Source organism: Piliocolobus tephrosceles, chromosome 2 (genome assembly GCF_002776525.5).
Source record: "Piliocolobus tephrosceles isolate RC106 chromosome 2, ASM277652v3, whole genome shotgun sequence".
Taxonomy (NCBI): Eukaryota; Metazoa; Chordata; class Mammalia; order Primates; family Cercopithecidae; genus Piliocolobus; species Piliocolobus tephrosceles.
Window position 1 is genome coordinate 14,507,225 of NC_045435.1, and position 22,645 is coordinate 14,529,869.

Below are 22,645 nucleotides of genomic sequence, written 5' to 3' on the forward strand. Positions count from 1 at the left end.
ATCTCCCCCAACTCTCAATATATAAAAATGTGTTACCACCATACCTTCTTTAAAGGAAAACATCAGCCAGACTGTTGCTGTGAAATATAAGATAATTTCTTGTTTTAAAAAATCAACATATATGTATCTATTAGTTACAGATACTAATATAGTAATATATATATCATATTATATAGTATATATAGTATGTATACATGGTGTATAGTATACTATATACTAATATATAGTAACTAAACGTTACTATAGTTTTTGCTTTTCTTATATCCTGAAGCAGCAGGTTCTCTGGTATATTATCTGAAGGAGTCATGAAAAATTTAAATTTCTAAAATCAAATTAAGGTGAGGTTTGACTTTTGGATGATTAGTTTCAAATGAGTTTTCCAGCTCAATCTTGAGTTTCAATTCACTCTTTATGACAACCTAGGCTGTGCTTTTATCCTAATCATTTGATTCCTTTTACACCTCTGGGAAAACCGAATCCTGGCTTACTTCATACTCTCTGCTCCAAAGTAACTAATGAAGGCTTGATTTTAGGTTTTGGCATATTGTCAAAGTCAAGGTGTGTCAGGAAGAGAAGCAGATACAAAGATGACAGATAGATGAAGTATCTCTGATGGAAAACATCCGCTGGTGAAGAAGCTGGTGCTGTCATAAAACTGTGTATATTTAGGCACAAAACTCTAAAGACTGAACACCAATACGAAGTGGAAGTAATTACAATCTCTTGAAAAGATGACTATCATAGAAGGACAGGAATACATACGCTTGTTCCTAGGACAAATATTTCAAAATATTTTGCATATTTCACATGTTATACTTAGAAACAAAAAGGTATGTTGGGGAATTTATTACACAATTGTGTAGGGAAAAGAGTTTGAGAAATGTAACCCCACCTCCCATTTTTCAGAAAAACTAAAAGAAAAATTTTCTCCCAGAAAAGGCTCATTATAGTCATTGAGCACCAAAATGCTACACACTCTGTAATTTGTATCTGGATTGATAAAATACCAAAGCTATATAAAAAGTTTAAAACTTAAAGGCAGCAGCAGATTTTTTCTAAGTAATATTCTCATTTTTAAACTGATCTAGGCAAATTGTAGACATTTTAAACAAGTAAATTAAGACAATATAGGTTTATAATGTTGAACAATAAATTCTACCTACTTGGAAGAGCAGTTACCGAGGTTGATTTTAAGGCTATGACTTTGGAGATTACCATCTCCAAATACACACTTTCTACATCACCTGAAATTTAGGCAGTCTAATTAATTCACCTATTCTGATCACATCAAAAAAAAAAAAGTCACTCTTAGTTGATTAATATCATGCCAACAATAATTAAACTATTTAATCAATCCATTTAAGCAATTGATAAATTAAGAAGAAAAAAATCTTCAAAATTTCTCAGTAACTCCACTGGACACAAATGTCAAGCTGTGGCTACTCCATATATTGAATACTCCTACAAATATAAATTTGTCACCAAAGTACAAGAGTTCTCTTTAGAGAATACGATAAATCCATCTGCTCCCTACGAAAGGTAATGGAGAAAATGACGTTTCCTTTTGATAGTTTATTAAACTCACCCCATGTGATGGATAAGAGATCCAGCCCAGCTCCCCTTGAATTGTTTTTGAATCCAGTAGATTGACTGAAATAAAACACAATACACAAGCACAGTTAATAACAGTGAATTATTTCTATTTGCTTCTGTTGAGTTCACATTGTCTGTTGTTGATATTGCTCAAAAAACATAACTCTTCCTTTTCATTATAAGTCTATAATTAGTATTAAAAAAGGGAGTTACAAAAAATACACAGGGAAAGTTAAGAGATCAAAAGTTTCTGTGTCCTTTTAAACTGTTTGCATTTATTTACAAGGATAGGTTAATGTTCAATATACTGACAATTTCTGACATAATTACAGATTTAAAGAGGAAACAAAAATGCAAGCATATCAAAATAACTTCAAAAATATTAAATTTGATAAATTTGCATATGATTTCACAATTAATTCATTTCTTAAATATGTTGCTACAGTGAATCATTATATGTTTATTTATATTTAATATGGCACCTTCATATTGTCCCCGGCTAATACTCAACATAATATTCTGCAATGTGCATTTTTTAAAAATGTATTCATTATTCACTTACATGTAACAAACAAAAAGTTTAACTACCAACTTGAGGAGAAATAAAAGTAAAACTATGTTTTATAATAACACCTGTGTAAAGCTTTACTTATTTAAAGTAGTTGTTCTGGCCGGGCGCCGTGGCTCAAGCCTGTAATCCCAGCACTTTGGGAGGCTGAAGTGGGTGGATCACGAGGTCAGGAAATCGCAACCATCCTGGCTAACACGATGAAACCCCGTCTCTACTAAAAATACAAAAAAAATTAGCCGGGCGTGATGGCGGCGCCTGTAGTCCCAGCTACTCGGGAGGCTGAGGCAGGAGAATGGCGGGAACCCGGGAGACGGAGCTTGCAGTGAGCGGAGATCGCGCCACTGCACTCCAGCCTGGGCGGCAGAGCGAGTAGTTATTTTTACTCAAAGGCTTTAGTGGTTTTGCTCAGAACTTCGTGCTAGTTCTAATGACTTTTAATCGATGTTTGTACACAAAAAGTAAAATATAACATGTATATGATTGCCTTTTTAATATATTATTAAAAGAAGATGGAGTTTATTTTCCACACCGAATATTAATTTGTAATGGGTTAGAAAATTAAATATAAAACAGCACTTCAAATACAATTAATAACAAAAGGTTCACTTTGTCTATCTGACCTATTAAATAATGGAAACTATGATTTTACCTCATCTTTCTTCTAAATTAGAAGAAAAATCCCATGATTGACTAATGGAGGATGTGAAGGAAGGTTACATAAACTCAGCATGCATTATTAACATGAATCAGACCATGAAAATCAATAAATACAATAGAAAGGAATCATTTTCAGGGGTTATATATATACACACACACCAAAACATAATGTAAATATGTACACTGCACAACATGTTCTCATGTTGTTTATAAAGTGTTTCCTGATACATGAAAAGGACCATCCTTTTAAAAATCATCTCAAGTAATTTTTTTTTGCAAAGCAAACAATAATCTTTTAAAATGTAAAGAAAAATAAATTACATATTTGATAGACTTTAAAAAATCATTTCAACTATTTTTTGTGAAGGAAATATTAATCTTATAAAATGTTAAGAAAAATAAGTTACATATTTGATACACTAAAAAATCATCTCAACTATTTTTTGTAAAGGAAATATTAATCTTATAAGATGTTAAGAAAAATTAATTACACATTTGATAGACATTAGATTTCTAAATTTTCAGGTAGTACTAAAATTTTGATTACCTGGTTAGTTGATAAATACATTAGGTGAGTAAAAGTAAGGCTCTTGATCTTTACAATGTAAAAGAAATACAGTTCTCAAAGTTAGATTCTTTAAGTTTCGCTAGTGAAAGACAAACATAAACTTTACCTTTTACATTATAATTCCTTAATGATTAAAGAATGTTTTCCCAATAAATTAATCCTAATAAGAAGTAACTGCATTTAGATTAAAACAGAAGATAGATAGCCGCTGCATGGATTACATAGTATAATTTCCATAATTGAATTGTTTCCCATGATATCAGTTTGGAAATTAACAGTATGCTTAATTATATCGCAATTATCTCTGGAAAATAATTAAAAACCCTCTACCAATTAATCAGTGTTATAGATTATATTTCAGATCAGTGTTAGAAAATTTTTTAAAATACAAAAATACTTCCTCACCTTCAAATTAAAGGATATTACCAACATTCATTCTCATAAAAGATATACCTAGTTCAATTATTAGTTGTTTCATACCAATCATTTAATTTCTCTGAGCTTTATATGGGATTTGCATAGTAGACATCAGCTTGCCAGTATGCATAAATTATTAGATTATATTTGCAATGTCCTTAGGGGTTTAAATGGCTTAATGTATCATTGTGTGTAGGTACTAATTGCACATTACTAAATGATAATTATATGTTACTCCACATGCTAAGATCAATCACTAGTTTAATCTCAGTATTAGTAACCAGAGTGAGGAGAAGAAGATATGGTTATTACATAGACTCCATTTAGTAAATTACTTATTGGAATGTAGGTTATCAGCTAATGAACTACCATATCCTTAAGTTTCTTCTGATAATAAGAACAGTAGAAAAGAACTGGACTAATCACATCAGCATTTGGTTTCTACTCAAAGGAGAACAAATAAACCAAAATAAGTCAGACCATACAGTCAATTAAAGTAAGTGTAGATTAATTAAATTTATTGCATTTACTCAGAAATTAAATTTTTAGTGTACTCCATTTAGCACAAATGAGAAAAACACAATTAGCAGCATTACTTCTGACTGATTCTATTGTCTATCAATTAGATCTACCCTGAGTATCTTGCAATGTTGCTATGATGTTCAAATACCATAAATATCTTTAAAACCACGATGAGTTTATAACATGCTGTACAGACTCCCTTCTTGTAAATTTAATACACTAATATTATTTGACAACATTCCATTTTGACTTCTGAATTATATTTATAATTCAATTACAAGACCTAAATACATGACCTAGTAGAGTAGAATAGTTAACTTCAAAACACATTTTAAAAGCATACACTTTGGATTTATAAAGTCCCTTTTGTTTGTATCCAAATAAAAATAACACCATCTAAGAATTCTAAGTACTTTAAAGTGAATGGTTACTTAATTGGGACTCCCAGGATACAAACCTCAAATCTCCTGTGATCCATTATAGAACAGTTGGAGTATATAGCATAATTGAGGTAAGAAAAGAAAATGAATGGAATTTCAAAGTAAATCTGTGAGGGATTTATCTGCATACATTGACTCAATGTAACACTGCAATACATACCTTAAACCCCACACTGATACAGGCAAGAACTTTGGTTACTAGAATGCTGTCCCCTCTCTAAACATATGTAGACCTGATCATTTCCTTTCAAACGCTAGGACAGACAGGATAGTCTGATGAGTTGTGACGTACAAATACAATACTGTGGACTGAGTTATAATTGCACTAGTAATTGGATAGTTTATTTCACTTGCTGGACAATGTGAGTTCACAATGATAAAATCTGACAAAACGAAAACTTACTTAACGTTAGATAAGAACATATGCATGACTTCATTCTTTAATGGCTATCTCATGCCAGTTATTCATCAAAGCTGTAAGTTACCCCGTCCCAGATTTCATATTCTAATGATGTGATTGCCAAATATTTTTGGTGTGTAACAGAAAACACATTATTTTGTTAATTTTAGAATATTTTATATTCAAAGAACTATATGGCCTATATTAACTTTTTTAATGAAAGTGATTTAAATTGGAAATGTTTATAATGTCATCATTCTATTTAAGTTAGTAAATAAATAAATGGAGTTTTTCTGGGCAAAAATGAATTTGGAAATCACTGTCTTATGTATCGATGGATATGGTTCTAGGTTTTTCTTTTACATGTTTCACTGATTCTAATTGCTTTTAAATAGAGATGTATGACTAGAAGGGGCTTATATTCATAAGAAGGGGAAGGTAATCTTTACTTGGACTGTTGATTTGGCTTTCAAATGGGCACTAAGTTACTGAGATCTGGAAAGAATGATGGTTTCTGATGTAAATGAGGTGTAGAATGGAGTAGAACAAAGTATAGTGCCTGGCACGGTGGCTCATGCCTGTAATCCCAGCACTCTGGGAGGCCGAGGCGAGCAGATCACCAGAGGTCAGGAGTTCAAGACCAGCCTGGCCAACATGGCGAAAACTCATCTCTACTAAAAATACAAAAATTAGCTGCCGTGGCGGCACACACCTGTAGTCCCAGCTACTCGGGAGGCTGAGGCAGGAGAATCGCTTGAACCCCGGGGGTGGAGCTTGCACTGAGCCGAGATCGCGCCACTGCACTCCAGCCTGGGAGACAGAGTGAGACTCCGTCTCAAAAACAAACAAAACAAAACAAAGCAAGCAAACAAAAAAAGGAACAAAGTATAGAGGAAGTTGGCTCAAATTGGTAATAAGTACTTATGGAAAGGGGGAAACCTGGATGTCATTTCTGCCACTGATTTCTACTGTTACATTTCCCCCTCTGTTGGATTGTGGGATTAAGATTCCCAGAGCCATCCTCTCTCTTCCTTTCCTGTCCTCTATCACAATGGAGAGACTCAATCAAAAGTCCACTCCTAGTAAAATTGCTCATTAGTATTGGCAGTGTCACAAAGAATTGCCTATTCCAATAATTTACATCATCTTTTCTTCTTAGTAAAAGGAACAAACTAAGATTTTTTTTTTCAAGTTCTCAGTTACTAAAATAAGGGCTTGAAACAAATATTCCCAGTTAGTGAGGGCAGATTAAAAATGTACAAGTTTCTGGAGTTTTGATTTTTAGAGAATTATTAACACATAAAGATTTTTAAAGGACAGTTCTAAATTCTGATTCATAGTGGCTACTTGTCCACTTAGAAAGACTGAGAATGAAACTAATATTCACACCTTGAAAGATTTTTAAGTGCTACAAACATGCAGACAGTTCTAAAAGGTTTTTAAGATTAAATGCCACAGCTTTTTACCGAAGCAGATCTTTCCAATTACCTAATAATATACCCATAGGCTTTGTGGTAATGCTGTAGTTGCATTTTATGAAACTGAGTTATAAGTAATTATTAAACAATCATTTCAAGGTGTAGGCTTTAATGGCTAAAGAATTTCAAACTCATATAATAATGCACAAGTTTTCTTGTAAAACCTTCAGTTATAAGGGACTTTTATGGCCAAGTAAAAATAACTATAAAACCACTACAATAGAAAATAAGCCCATCCTTTGATTACATCTTGTTTTTACTAAAGAGTAATGACAGTTTCTTTCTATGCACACCATCACTGTAATTGTCCCAGCCTCATTTCGCAAATACTTACCTTTATCATTTTCATCACTTTCTGTTATATTAAGCAGAATAACTTTGCTCTAGGTTACAGAACTAACAGAGTTCTTCCATCTGCTTCTAAATATATTTAAATGTCACAAACTGGAGAAAATGATACAGAAAGAAATAAGTTTTTTTCTCAGTGTTATAATTCTCTGTGTAGTTCTCTGATCAAACGTAATACAGAATTAAGAAATCGACAAATATTTTCTGATAGGATTCACCAAAGCTCAGCTTTTCTGTTTTACTGTGTGCACCAGGGTATGACATTGAGAAGTTTAGAGAAGATAGTTTTTTTGATGTACTTCTGTATTGCAACAATTTTTATCTACTGAGCTTGCATATTCTTAATTTAATTGTTCCTGTGGACTTCCTGTTTGTATTTATTTATTTTCTTTCTACCCAAGCATTATTTTTTTATTTTATTTATTATCATTATTATTATTATTTTTGAGACGGGGTCTCCCTGTGTCACCAGGCTAGAGTGCAGTGGCACAAACTTGGCTCACTACAACTTCTGCCTCCCGGATTCAAGCGATTCTCCTGCCTCAGCCTCCGGAGTAACTGTGATTACAGGCGTGGGCCACCATGCCGAGCTAATTTTTGTACTTTTAGTAGAGACGGGGTTTCACTATGTTGGCCAGGATGGCCTCGATCTCTTGACTTCGTGATCCGCACGCCTTGGCCTCCCAAAGTGCCGGGATTACAGGCGCGAGTCACCGCGACCAGCCAAAATATTTTAATAGATCTAATCAGTATTTTATTTCACAGATAAAACATTATAAAAATATTGTACTATAAACGAAGTCAATTATTATGCCTCAATTGTGTGCAGATAAAAGTTCCTGTAAACTGTGTTAAATTTAGCAGCATTTTCTATCACAGAAATTTTAATTTATGCAATTTTTATCAAATGAACAGCTAAAATTAGAATGTAATTTTTTGTTGTTGTTTGTTTGAGACGGAGTCTCGCTCTGTCCCCCAGGCTGGAGTGCAGTGGTGCGATCTCGGCTCACTGCAAGCTCCGCCTCCCGGGTTCCCGCCATTCTCCTGCCTCAGCCTCCCGACTGGGACTACAGGCGCCGCCACCTCGCCCGGCTAGTTTTTTGTATTTTTTAGTAGAGACAGGGTTTCACCGTGTTAGCCAGGATGGTCTCGATCTCCTGACCTCGTGATCCGCCCGCCTCGGCCTCCCAAAGTGCTGGAATTACAGGCTTGAGCCACCGCGCCTGGCCTGTCAGGTGGTATTTTAACAGCCTGTTTATGTGATATAAGAAGATTTCTGCCCTTAACTTACTCTTTCTCATTAGCTTTTTCTCCTGGGCAATAATTTTGGATTTATTTCTATCAATATCTTAGTTATAGAAGAAATTGCAATTAGCTGTCTCATCTCAATCTTTGCCAACAGTAGGGGCAACTCCTTGGAAGCAAAACGGAGTCTCACAGTAAGACGAGTCTGTGTTTTTATAACTAGAGTGACTCAGGAAATAACGTAGAACAAAATTCTACTAGAAACTTGGACACTTTAGTAAATGTCAATCCTATGCTGTTTATAAAGTGTTGAAATTTTTTTTTTCGTCTTTTAATCAGAGAAATATAAATGTCATACTGATACCAAAACTATTATGAAACAAACAGGTATCAAGATATCAGTAGGAAATGTGTTCTTATAACAAAATAATCCTTTCACATAAATGAGTTGTGATGCTCTACTGCCAGTGAATTTTTAGTACACTAACAGCCTGACTTAGATAACAGCTCTTTGTTTCTCTCCATTTTTAACTGATATTATGAATCATTCAGACAAATAAAATGTGTCTCCCAAAATGTAAGTTTCTAAAACTAGGACATTATTATGTAAACAGCATTTTATTTTTCACAGTTTTGCTTTTTAAAGTGTTCCAGAAGTAATAGAATGACTTGTTTACATCCAATTCAGAGACCTTTTTGAAAGATTAAAAAGTGAAAAATGAAACCATATTACTCAATTATGAAATACAAATAGTCATTAAGGGAAATAGCAGTTTAAACTACAGCATATGCATTTTGCCTTCACCCCATAAAATCAGTCTGTCTTGGTATTTAAAAAATCGTATTATCATAAAATGTAGAATATCGACATCCAGATAGTACGGGCTCTCTATTTAGTCAGAGTTTGACTGTTGGCTGTGAAAATAGAAGAAGAAAATTGGCCTACAGAATAACTGTAATATAACATTTCCTTTAGAAATAAAATTGTTCCTAGGAGTCCCTTGGATATAAAGATTCAAAATTCTAGCATAGGAAACAAAGAATGTAGTGATGAGTCAAAAGTTAATTTAAATTTAAAAACATCCTCTGGATATTTTGGCATCCTCAAACACACATGTGCACGTACATACACATGTATTTGTTTTGAAAGAACCCCACTGTAGAAGAAATTGGTTTCCTGATTAAACAAATTTCTGGAAAACTACAATCAGAATAAAGCTTTGACTTCATCATAATCTGCAGAATATCTGGATTGTCTAAAATCTCATGTGTATCATTTATTCTGATCGTGACAATACAAATTTGACTGACATCTACAAACATAGGCACACACACATAAACATACTCTTCAAGGTTTGTTTTTGGGTCTTTATACTGGTCCACAAAGGATCAAATATGGTACCACATTCTCAGCAGTTTATTTCAAAACACTAGTATTTTCCTTTACATCTTAGGAGCATGGTGTCAATGGAAAGCATCAAACTCCACACGGGAATAGTCAGAAAACTTTTACTTTATTGATGAAAGAGATGGTAGAATGCAAATAAAGACCAATGAGGTATTTTGGGGTAGTGTAATCATATAGGAATAGCATCTACAGAAGTTTTTATTTGGTGATGGTTCTATTTTGATATTCAGTCATGTGTGTTTCCAATATATTCACATGCACTCACACAGAATTTACATCAGTTTAGGTATGTGCTTAGTAAGAACTGTTTCTGAATATTTAGTTATTGTGGACATGCTTTAAAATGTGTCTTTGTTATATATTCATTTAAATTATTTTTAAAGTTACATGCAGTTAAAAATAAATCTGGGTTAAAATTATCCCCACCACATGAACTTAAGCAAATCAGTTAATCTCCTACTCCTTGTTTTTAGGAATTTATTATTATCTTTCACCTTAAAAAAATTTTCCCTGTCTCTCAGGGACTCTGTTCTGGTACTTAAATTGCACCCTCCACCAAAGATTCATGTCATATTTTTCATAATTCTCATACCTATAACAATTTTTATTTAAATATTCATTTTAGATTCATTTATCCCATTGAATTTGACACCTTCAAGAGCACAGAGCATTCCAGTCCCTAGCATATTTTTTTTTTCAAACTCCAGTGGGTAACTAATCCTCAGGTAAACAGTCTGATAAATAAACAATTACAAACAATAAATTATTATAATATGAAAGATGACTTATTATTATGTAATACAAAATTAGTTATATATCAACCTTTTTCTTGACTCGTTTTAATGATTCTTAAACGTGTGTCTTTGTCATTACATTTAGAGTTCCAAAGTTTTCACTAATAGGGTTAGGGTAGTAAACCTACTACAAACTTGGCCAAACATAAAAAAAAAAAAAAAAAAAAAAAAAATGCTGAGTTAATTTCCAAAGGATCAGCTTTGGAAAGAAAAATTTAAAGAAATATTACTAATTTTATATCTTTTTAGTTTTCTTCCTCTGATTTTATATTTTTTGTGGGAATATTAAAACTTTTAGTATGATTTAGAACATCACTTTCAAAGGTAAGAAAAATTTTCCTTATTCAATGTACAAATGTCAAAGATAAGCATTTGTATCTGAAAATATAGAAAGAAACACTGTTGTTAAGCATAGATTAACTAGTTTAGTCACATGAAATACTATAATTACACGTGGAAATTTCTTTTTCAGAGAACAAGGACAATCAAATTGTAATTTGGATCAGAAGTGTCAAGAATACTATAATAAAATCTCTAAGTTTATCTTTTTGAGTTATCTAATGTAAATGAGTATTAACTCATCTACGGCAAACCAGATAGTAAAAGCAAACCAAGGGAAAAATACTAATTCCTTTTTACTGCCTCTTTGAAAATATTTCCAATATTTGGCAGTTACTAGATTTGGTGGTGTTTATAGATTTCATTAAAGAGTAACAATCTACTTTAATTCTAGTTCTACTTTTCTATGATGCTGCCAGTTCTTTTATTCTGTAAGAAAGCAAAATCTACCATGATCAGCTGTGACTTATTCGAGGGGGATTTGTATATAACTCTAGCCTTTTTGCCACCTTTGAATATTATAGATAATTAGAGAACAGTTGGGGAAAATGAACGAGATTAGATAGTGACAAATAAATCAATGGTTGTTTTTGTTTTTTTTTTTTCACACCACATATCTATAATTCAAAAAAATAAAATTTTGTGCCATAGAGAGGTCAAAAGATATGTATTTATTCATAAAATTTTGCTTACAGTTTGGGAATAGCTCAGTTTTGTAAGAGGACAATACTGTTGGTGATATAACACACCACACAGTGCTGCAAATAGACTTTTCCTGTGAGTGGTGTTTTGCTTACCCAGAGGATTAGTTAGATAATCCACATGGAAGACATTGCAAATTAGCTTCCCAGACTTTCCCTCAGTGTGAAGACTGCCATCATATGCAATGAAAGAATATATCCCTTTAAAAGCTATACAGTTTTATTAATTGCTAAATTGGGTTTGAAAATCAGGAAATAAATATATATTAACTACTAACAAGCTGCTCTGTGTTTCCCTTAGTCAATCTGAAGTAGATAGGAAATGTTACAATTTCCTGTTGATTGGAAATCAATCAACTTTATCAGAGGCAAAAAGTAAAATTTTAAAGCCTTATATGAGGCAGTATACACTTACTGGACCTGTAGAGCTTATTCATCTATTTTCCTTAACTATTAATTGAAAAAGCATACATTAACCTTCTCAAAATGTATGCATTCAAAAAGCAAGAAGAAACAGTTTTGATATTGACTAAATAAACCTCTCGGTAATAAAATTAACCCACAATTATCTATTTGCTCAAGTCCCTTTTGAGGCCCTGCTATGTAATCAGTCAAGATTTTTGTCTTAAAAGGGAAGACAGCTCAGTTTGGAGTCTTTAAAGTCAGTTTACATTTGCCTTGATGTGAGAGAGTTCTGAAAACCCAAAGATAAATATAAGAAAATCAAATAATAGGGAAATGAGTAACAAATATGAATATAAAAATCAGGTAATAGGAAAATGAGTAATTGACATGAATTCTCTGGAAGTAAGGGGAAAAAGTTTGTTGCTAATTCTTCACTTTTGTTCATGGAAAACATGCCAATAGCTTGAAAGACTGGCTAACTCTTTGGGAACATAACGGATAACACATTAGTTTTTTTTTTTTTTTTTTTTTTTTCTTTTTTTTATGTTACAGTGAAGAAAGCAAGATACTAAAAGCTGCTTTCTGCTTTGGAAGCCTGATGTCATCAATATGCTATTTTTGCTCTTTGCCAGGTTAACAGAATTTATTGCAGCAATTAATGCAAAACATATGTGCTGAAATACCCACATGAAAAATATAATTGCCCCCAACTTAATTTGCCACCTTTCAAAAGCCTGTTTTAGCTACCTTTTCTCAATGGCTGCAGTTAAATAGAATACAAGTGTTTTTATGAAAGAAGAGCTAAATCACTAAAATTTATTTTCTCATATTAAGTAATTTAAAAATTATAGTTTAAGTGGGGGAAAATTTCCACAGAGACTAAAGTCTACTTTTTGGACCATGTTCTATTTTCTATTACTGATCTTTAAGACAATTCCAATTGTTAATTAACACTTCATTTTTATGACACATAACCCTAAATAATCACACTCTGGTTATATTGACAATTTCCTCACTATCTGTATGTATGGAATGCTTGACAAAATCTTCTCTCCAGGGTGAGGAAAGTGGTGTTTGAGTGTCAGGAAAGGAACACAGAGGTAAGAACGTGTGAAGAAAAGTCATCAGATATTTTTATCTACTCTTCTGTCTACATCAAATTCCTTTAACTTAGTTTCTTAGTGGGTTCCCCACCCATGCAGATAATCATAACTTATGAGTGAAACCACTTTATAGTTCCAAAGTACTCTCATTTATATGGTTTCCTTCAATTTTTCACTACAAATTTCTGATTGTTTCTAAATTGTCCTTGCAAAGTCAGAAGACAAATTAGTACAGTCACTGGGATTAAGGTAGAGAAGCTAGTGCTTTTCCTGACCAGGATGCCTCCCTAGTTCATAGGCATTTGTGTCTAGAAGAAAACATATGAGGTTAAAATCAAAAGACAAAGACAAGAGAGAGGGCTTGGCTTAGTCACTACTTTATTAGGATCCATTTTCTCAGTTTCCTCAGGTTAACAATGGGAAATGTCACGTTACCTATTTTAGGGCTGCTTTAATGATTAAATGAGGTTCAGTAAGTCATGAATGATAATGTAAGGGAAAAATCTGTTTGCCAGCAGAACACTGAACAATTATTTTCTCAATGCTGAACATGATACTGAGGATATATTAGTCTTGAAGTCTACAGGATTTAACAATACCATCTTTTATGAAAAACACTGAAGTTCTAACACAGCCACAGAAGCATCAGGATCATCCAACCACCAACCTATATCGATAGCACAGCTCCCAAAAACCCTCTCTGGCCCATTACCTACCCATACTCCCAATATTGGAAGAGGAAAAATTCTGTTTTAATAAAAGGGTGTCAGTCAAACGCGGGCTTTGGGAGAACACAGACAACTTTTGAATATGCATAGAGGCAAAGTTTATGGACACCCCCTCAGCAATTACTAGGGGCCTAACAGGTGGCATTAGCAGGTGGTTTTAAAGAAAATTTTTCTAAAAAATAAATGTCTTCATTTTAGTCTGGCGACACCAAAAGAGTTGAATGTCCAAAAGATGAAGAAACAGTAAACGGATAGGGTTAGAAATCAGCAAGCTGGACAACAGGGCGTATGAGGCAACTCCTGTGAGTCTCAACCAAGTGCACCCAGTAAGAGATGCTTTCTCAGTCCTGCAGCGAACCTTGCAGAATATCTCCTTCCCTTGGCTGTCACCTGGTGAACCCATGAAAATGGATGGAAAAGAGATACAGCACTTCCAAACATCAAACTGAAAAGCCTAGCTGACAGCAATGTAAAAGGCGGCAGGACGATGGTAGATCCTGAATCAACGTCTATTCCTCAGGTCAGGACCTGCCAGGCCAGTCCAAGGCGCACGGACTCTGGCGTCTTACTGACGCCCAGGTAAGAAGGGTCCAGGTGTTAAGGAGGACGCCGTGCTCTCCCAGTGCCAGCAGATCCGAGGCAGCAGGCAGAGGGCGCACGTTTGCCTCTCGTGCGCTCCAGTCTCCTCCCGGTGCTGGTGTTCGCGTAACTTTGCACCTTCGCGCTCTGCTAGCTACAGCCTACATCGCAGAGCCTACACCGTCCGCCCGGAGGCAGAAACCCGGAGCAAAAGAGCATCAGACTGCGCTCGCCCACCCACCCTACCCCGGGACGGAGGCCGCGGCACCCTGGTCGCGCTCCGGGAACTGACTTTGGCAGCCAGTCGCTGAGAGTCTCCTGCACAAAGAACCCGCTGGCCTCCAGAGGGCTGGGACTGCTTTATGCGCACCCGGAGATGTTTATTTATTTATTTATTTATAAAAATCTCATCTTTAATTTGATGCGGAGTGAGTAAGCAGTGAACTGTTGAGAGACACGGTTGTTTTCCCTTTGCACCAATGAGCCTGGACCTAGTGGAGAATAGTTTGTGGTTAAGGCAATCCTGACGGTGGGTGTGGTGGCAGCAAAGAGCACTTGCTCATCTCTCTGTTGCCACATTACTGTCTCTACCCGTACAGCTCTGCTTTGTGCTAAAATTTCGCAGGACACACTTTTGTAATTTAATGAAGATTGCTTTATTAAATGTGGGAAGTGTAGGGCGAAGAAAAAGAAACGCAGTGTCCCCTCCTGTGGCCACTCCTGTCCATGGCGAGGAGTATTCATAACAGCTTGTTTGTGCAGTGCTGCCACTTGCTTTCCTCCTCCTTCCTCACCTATTATTCTCACTTCACCATGTTGGTTTGGATTATGTGGATTTTCACCCTTTGCTTTGACTGGAACAGCGGGACATGGTTTAGAAAATGAAGGGTTGGGGGATGTCCACACTCAGGGCTTCCAGTTTAATAACATCACTCCAAGTTTGAGGCTTTATTTGCTGAACTGGTTTTGATTCCATCCACCCCTCCACATGCATTCGTCCAGACATTCGAACGGGGAAGCATTTTAGCATTTTTTGGCTGACACTCTTAAAACTCTCCTGGATAAAATATTTTCTTCTGGGAAACAGTCAGAAGTGTGTAAACTTGAGAAGAGAAACAAAGAAATGCAGCCCCCCACCAACCCCAACCCCATTTTAAGTGTATGGGTTTTTAGGGATTTAATTAAAATTGATTAACCAGATGTTTTATGTGATAAATGTCTTTCTTTTAAGCAAATGATTTATATATTAACATTGGCTTTAAAACCTTTTCTCTATTTCTCCAGTTTTCTAATCAACTTTTTAAATTTTCACTTGCAAAAACTTTTTTCTTTGTAAAGGACAACCCTCCCCTCTCCCCTCTTTTTTTTTTTTTTTACAAAGGAAGCTGGTAGGAGGCAAACTAAAACTTGCTGACTTTCAGACTTTTCCTGGAGAAAACCTCCTGCCAGGTTCCAAGAACTACCTGATACCAAGCAGCTGGGAACAGAGTTAATGAAATCAAGCGAGTGGCGCACATGTATCCACACCCTGAACACGTTGAGGGATGTCTTCCTAGGGGCATTGATTTGTGACTTGGAAGACTTTGCATTTTATAAATGTCACAATATTGCTTTTACTAATATTTCTAAAGTCGTTACAGAAGAGTTAGCTAAGGTTTCCAAATTTTTGAGAAGTAGATTTCTAATCCTGGTTTTCTGTATACCTGGATGAATAATATAATGAATGTTTCACACTACTGGTCAACCCTTTATTTAAAAAATATGTGGAAAGCTACTTTTGTACTTGGTAAAAGCCCTTTATTGACCCTCCCTGGTGATAAGATCCAGATCTCTGAAAACAGAACCCAAAAGGAGACACCTGCATCTGTTCTTCTAAATCTTCTCTCAAACAGGAATTAAAGGAACAAGGTTTATTAAATATTTTAAAGAAAAAGTGTGCAGGTTAAAAAATAAACAAATTTGAGGATCTTGACAGAAAATTACTTGTAAAACTTAATGTTCTTCAAGAAATACACGTTTCCCCTTATATCTAGTATTTATGCCAAACAGAATCATTGAAAAAATGATTCAAATAAGAAGTAGCCCAGATCACAGATTTTTTTTTTTTTTTTTTTTAGTAAATGTCTATAAAAACTTATTGAGTTTGATGATTTGAGGGAAGTTTTATTGATATTTTCCTGAAGGTCTTATGACTTGGAAAATGTAACTCTCAGGAACACTTCTTTTTTTTTTTTTCATTTGTGTTGAAATTGGTAAATCAAATATATTGTGGTAATACATTTTGCCTTTAAAAATCCTTTGCAAAAGTAACTATTTGATATGTAAATATTGCATACATTTTATTTCAAAAAAATTTTGAATTTCTGAAAGGATTTTAACATTATAGAGAAAGTTATTGTGAAAAAGTATTAAAAATATTGGACCCTTGAAGAACACACCAAAATTTGAATGTTAAATGTAGGCAATACATAACAAATGTTACTAAATCATTTATTTTATAATAAACTTATTAAGAGCAATGTGAGATTACTAAGTTGTTAATATAACCAAGGAGCCAGCCATAATTAAATTCAAAAACTAAAAAACTTTACCTAAAACTTCCTAAAACTACTAAAAAATGTTAAAAATAACTAAGATCTGATTCTGTACAATATTTTGTTTTAAAATTTTATATTAAAGTGTTTTTCATTATAGCTCCCAATTTCTAGTGTTTCATGGAAAGACAACTTTATATAAAATACAACCATGATCTAACACGTGGCAATGGTGTTTTATTACATGTAGTTTCCCTTTTATAGGTTCAGTCACTTCTGAGTTGGAAGTATATCCAACTAACTTTTAACCTTAAAATAGGCAAAAAAAAAAAAAAAAAACCTATCAACTACAGTAACAATAATAAAAAATATAAAATTAAAAATATTGATAGTTACAGGTGAAACTTTTGTATTGATAAATTTATTGTTATTACTAGAAGATGTAATATCTAAAGAGTTTATAATTGCTCATTTATGACAAGGACTGGAATAGTATGATTATGAAACATAAAAATAAGGAGATTGAGGTATCTGAGTGAACACTTTCACCACTCAAATTATTATTATCAATACTAGTCTTTACAACGATACAGATTCAGAATGAATTAATTTCGTGATAGATTTTGAGAGGTTACAAAAAGTTTCTTTAGGACATTCAAAATATTATCCTAGCAATTCAGATTGTCAGTAAAAGCTTAAACAAATTTGCTGATAATCCTGTTAATGACCTAGGTCAAGTGTTAACTGTTGTGGGTTATAAAATAGTGAAATTAAGGTTTCTCCTACCTTCAGGCAAATAGCATAGTTAACCATGGAGGCGGGGGGATGTAGGGGTGAGCTATTAGGAGAGCTATTAAATTACAAAAATGTATAATGCATTCAATTATTTAGTCTAGCATGATGAAATGCTATTAAAAGCAAATATAAACCCTCTTTCAAACCAAAAAACGTATAAAGATGATATGATAGCTTAGTTCTCTATTAATGTTTTAATCACAGTGTGTTTTTGTTTGAGGAAAAGTGTTTATATATGAAAAGTGATGCCAATTTATAGTAATTTTTAAAAATGAAAAAGATTGATTATTTTTTCCAACATTTGCCTAATACTCAAAGGGAGGCTTATAATATTCATATGCAAGTTTTACTTTTAAGTTTTAAACAATCACATAGTTTCCTCTAGTATTTAGAATATTTATATTTGGGGAAATGCATTTCACAGAAATAGTGTCTTAGCTACTCAAAAACAGTCTTTTAAAAAACTAGTATATAAATATGAGTATTTAATTTTATTCACTTTTATTTTGGATACTTTATTTTCAATATAAAGAGCTTTCTAGATAAATGTTAATCCAATTTATGGACTCTTTTGGATAGAAAAAAGTGATTTAGTGTATTATGTACCGATGAATTAATAGTGCATTGTACTTCAGACTGCCATAAATGTATAAAAGTGTTTAAAGAAAGTACTTTTACCAATTCTGAAAGGGTTGAAGTAACCATAGTTGATAATTTTATTTTATAGCCAGTTTTAACTTTGTTCCAATGTTATTTCTGTTTACCATTAATCATCCTTCTGGTATGGAAACTAGGAGTAAGTACATGAACTTTTAAATAATACATAGTGTAGCAATCATATGTTGCCATGAAAAACAGCTGATTTCCCATTAAAAGTCTTTTCTTAAGCCATGTAAACAGATAGATCTGATAAGAATTTGATAAAGTTTTTATAAAGCTCTGTTTAAGTATATAGGTCAATTGCTGAGTCAAGTGATCAATGGAATTATGAATATCTATTATCATTGATGAGTCTCTATTATCACCTGGAGTCATTTTCTTGAAAGCATATAAGAAAGGTATTTGTAAATATATTAATAGAAGGAAAATTCAGATTAAACATTTTCTAAGTTATTTTTCTTATCAGGGACCCATGGCATTTCAATATTGATAGTTAATGATTAAATCTCAAATTTAAAAACAAATTACACAACTGCAAATGTCCTAGCAATTGAGTCAATGGCCTGGTTTTGTTCTCTTTTGGTTCTCTTATGCCTAACTTCATAACAGATCAAAGAATATATTCTAGTAAATATGTTCCAGTAAATTTCTCGTACCTTTTTTACGGTGTTGAAATATTTCAATCATAGTATTTTAAATACAGTCTAGTATTTCATATTTCAAATTTAAAAAATTATATCAGAAAACTACATTAGTATTATTTTAAAATCACTCCTCTCATATATACATTTTCAAAAGAATTGCTTTTTATTTAAATTACACTGTTAGAAAAATTGCATGGAAATCTGGGCACATACTTGGCATTTTCACTTTTCATGTTATTCAACTCAACTGAGAGCCAAGCTATGGATTAATATTTAAAATCTCACTCAAGTATTACCTAAGTTAAATCATCTTAAATTTGTTTCAAAGCTTCCCTTCATAATCACAGGAAGGAAAAGAGACACTACCCATAGGACACAATCTGGAAAGAATAATCCCATGAACGATGGATAAACTTTTATCCAAGCAAATTAAATGTAATTATGTCAGCTTGCTGAATATATTTATCTTTCTATATACATATTGTTAATGTGTACCTGTCTCTATAATTATGCACATTATATCCCCAAACATACATGAGGTGAGGCTTAAAAGCAATTTGCATTTGATTAACTCTGTATCATTAAATTAATACTGATTAATTTTACATAAGTGTGAAATAGTTTGGTGTCTTTTTTTTTCTCTTACAGTTTACTTAAAGATTATGTTTTCCACAAAAATACTGACTAATTACCACATTCTTGTGCATAATTAATTCAGTAATATCCATTATCTACATAGTTCATAAACATTCTATCTGGAAAATATAATTTATCATGGCAATGTGGGAATTTTAACACTCTTTTTCTAGTTATTGTCAATATTTTAATATCTGTGAAAGACAAAAATTTTTAAGACATTAATTTTAATTTATTGATATGTTACCTATTATACATGTTACCCATTATACAAATGAATACTCTTACCTTTCATTCAGGAAGAATGATTGACTCTTACTTTCAAATAAACATTTTAATTTGGGTTGTAAAAGAAAAAGTTGTTTGTGGGTAAGATCATTTTCTTGATTCTTATAATTTTAGAATTTTTATTTTCTTACTTAGAAAAAAGATTCAGAAAATTTAATGAAATTTGCCAAATTGATAAAGGCAGTCAGTAAGGAAGGAGATAAATTACTGCTCTATTAGCAGTGAAAGTAGGTCACCGAGTATCAGGCAGTTTTTACATTTAATAAAAAACTTTCTAAACGTTTTGTTTTTACTTGTGTTTTTAAAATTAAGGTACACTCTACAATACACAACAGTATTGGCTTGACAATATATTTTCTAAGGAGTGATGTATATAACATGACGTTTGCACATCAGTTGCTCAGTATTGTTAACTTGCAAAATAAATTGCTAAATGTTATTGTTGTAAGTTCAAAATCACTGAGAGGAAATTAATGTTGTAAGTGTGGCTTTAAACGAATCAATTATTTAGAGAAGTTTGTTTTAAGAGTTAGTGACTGCATTCACGAGTCATTAGGAATAGATCACAAAAGGTATATAGGAGAAAGAAATGTATGTATTAAGTCCACAATCTTATAGAACACATTGGTGTCCTTAACATTAGATTTGCACTTTAACCCATTGAAAAGGAATTAATGCTCATTACGAGGATAATAAATAACACAACATCAAGGAAATGCCATTTGCTGCATATGAACATTCTCTCTTAATCTACTATTCAGTTATTTACTGTATCTTCCCAGGAGCTATTCACTATTCATTAAATACATTCTCCTATTTGTATACAAGCCTGTAAACAAAGAGAATCTAACCTAAGCTTATTGTAATTCCTGCAAATATTACTTATGTTAATGTGGCATATGCTGCTCATTAGAACCTGTACCACAGTGCAAACCATTGCCTGGCGGGATACACACAACTTCAACACAGCCTTTGCAACATAAACACACACACGCACCTCCGCTTCGACAAACTGATTTCCCTTTAGTCCATTCATAAATGCCATGATCCCAAGTAGGAACAACCTGTCATTACCTTTAAACATACTAAAGAGTCTAGGAAAGGAAGGCTGAATTTTCTTTCAAACTTCTCGGAGTACCACATGGTCATAATTAGAAAATAAAATACTGCCTTGGCTATTTGGCAATTAACATAACTGGGTTGCAACGCTGGAGGATTTTCTTTCTTTCTTTCTGTTCAAATTGGCAAACAAGGTAATTGCTCGAATTGGTATCAAATTAAAAACACATTTTCAAGGTTTAGACATCTAAAAGTATCTTCTGAAGTGTTTTAGAAGAGAGTTGAAAAAAAAAAAAAGGCACATCTTTCGTTCACGCTCAGAGCAAACTGCTCTATTCGGAGGCACCTTCCCGACGTGCATGGCTTCGGTGAGAACGTGCTTTGAAGAGCGTGAGCCCGCGGGGCAGGGCTCCGCGCGTCGCGGTACCTGGCTTACCTTCATTGGAAGGCTGCGGAATCAGTTCCCCGAAGCAGTTGAGAAAAGAGCAGCTGAGAAGGAGGAGGATGGAGAGGTGACAATCCATGTTGCTGGTGCAGAGGGCAGTGAGAGGAGCATATCTCCACGAAGCATGCCACTGATGTGAGGGGGAGCGCTCTGATTGCTGGAGAAGTTACCATGCTCCGCTCGCAGGCTGATGTCAAGTTTGACACTGGAGATAAGGAGGAGTCTGGCTGCCTTTCCGCGAACCCCGCTCGGGGACTTCCCTGGGTCCTAGTGCCGTCTTCAGCGGGCGCTAAAGCGGAGCGGGATGGCACGTTGCTGGCTCTGCAGCCCAGAGCTGCTCAGGAAGGCGACTGGGTGGGAGTGGGGGCGTCGCCCATGGGACAGGAAACCCAGAAGTTGTGATGAGTCTGCGATGCTGAGGAAAATGCACCCTCTTTTGTGCTCCATGAAAAGTAGCTATTTTATTGTTTGCTATCCATGCTCTGTTGCTTAACTTACCGAAGAAATCAGAGGCTTGATAGGACTGTCATATGGCAGTGTGAGTGCAAAAGGAACTGAAATGCCAGAGAAACGTGTGTTATTGAAAGAATAGCAGGCTTTCGTTAAAAAGTCAATCGTGTTTGTATAATTGAAAAAAAAATGATTATAGTTATTCCTTTGCTGTGTTCAATGTGATCATAACTCTCTGTGAGTTCTTTGTGGTTCAGAAAGACACAGCCTGGATCAGATGGTCTCTGTATTTCTACACCCAGTGGTATCGTAGTTTTTTATTAGATCTGGCACAGTAATTTTCAGCGCGCATAGAGCATACTTTGTTTTTTTTTTTTTTTTTTTTTTTAAACAGGGAAGTAGGCACATGAGCAAGTCCAGCCCCAGCCTGAGGTCCACATCCTTTCCTCATTCTGTGCTGTAAAAGTAATACAGATCAAACCTAAATTTCTTAACAATACATATCTCCCTCCTTCACTGTCTCACATTAGGATCTCTGGGTTCTGCGAGAGAAACAATGCATAAGTCACAGTTGCTCCATTCATCTTTCAACCACTGATAATCTGGTAATATTGGGATATTCTTATTCTTTAACATTCCAAATCCCAAAGGCTAAATGATAATGTCTTTGTACTTTCTCACTTATTTCACTGCATGATTATCAATGGTCTCTGCTATTTCCAATCCCACTGCTGAACAACCTATTGCAATCTATTTCAGTTAAATAACCTTGTAATTTATATTTTAATAACTAGTATCACTTATCTTTAAAAAATCTCCCAGAAAATGGTTACTCGGA

The 22,645-nt window shown here is 34.0% G+C and overlaps 1 protein-coding gene across 3 annotated transcripts in view; it reads right to left on the reverse strand.

Annotated features, from left to right (window-relative positions):
• Positions 1 to 21,564, reverse strand: part of EPHA3 (EPH receptor A3) — a 358,445-nt gene extending 336,881 nt beyond the window's left edge. Inside the window, exons 1-2 of one of the 3 annotated variants that reach the window (XM_023216053.3) lie at positions 21,349 to 21,564; positions 1,586 to 1,650 (exon numbers count right to left, since the gene is read on the reverse strand). In XM_023216053.3, coding sequence (XP_023071821.2) covers positions 1,586 to 1,650; positions 21,349 to 21,436 — 153 coding nt within the window. In that variant the 5' untranslated portion in view covers positions 21,437 to 21,564. The remainder of the gene's footprint in view (positions 1 to 1,585; positions 1,651 to 21,348) is intronic. The other 2 variants (XM_023216055.2, XM_023216054.2) reach the window with 2 other exon arrangements.
• Between the last annotated feature and the right edge of the window lie 1,081 nt (positions 21,565 to 22,645).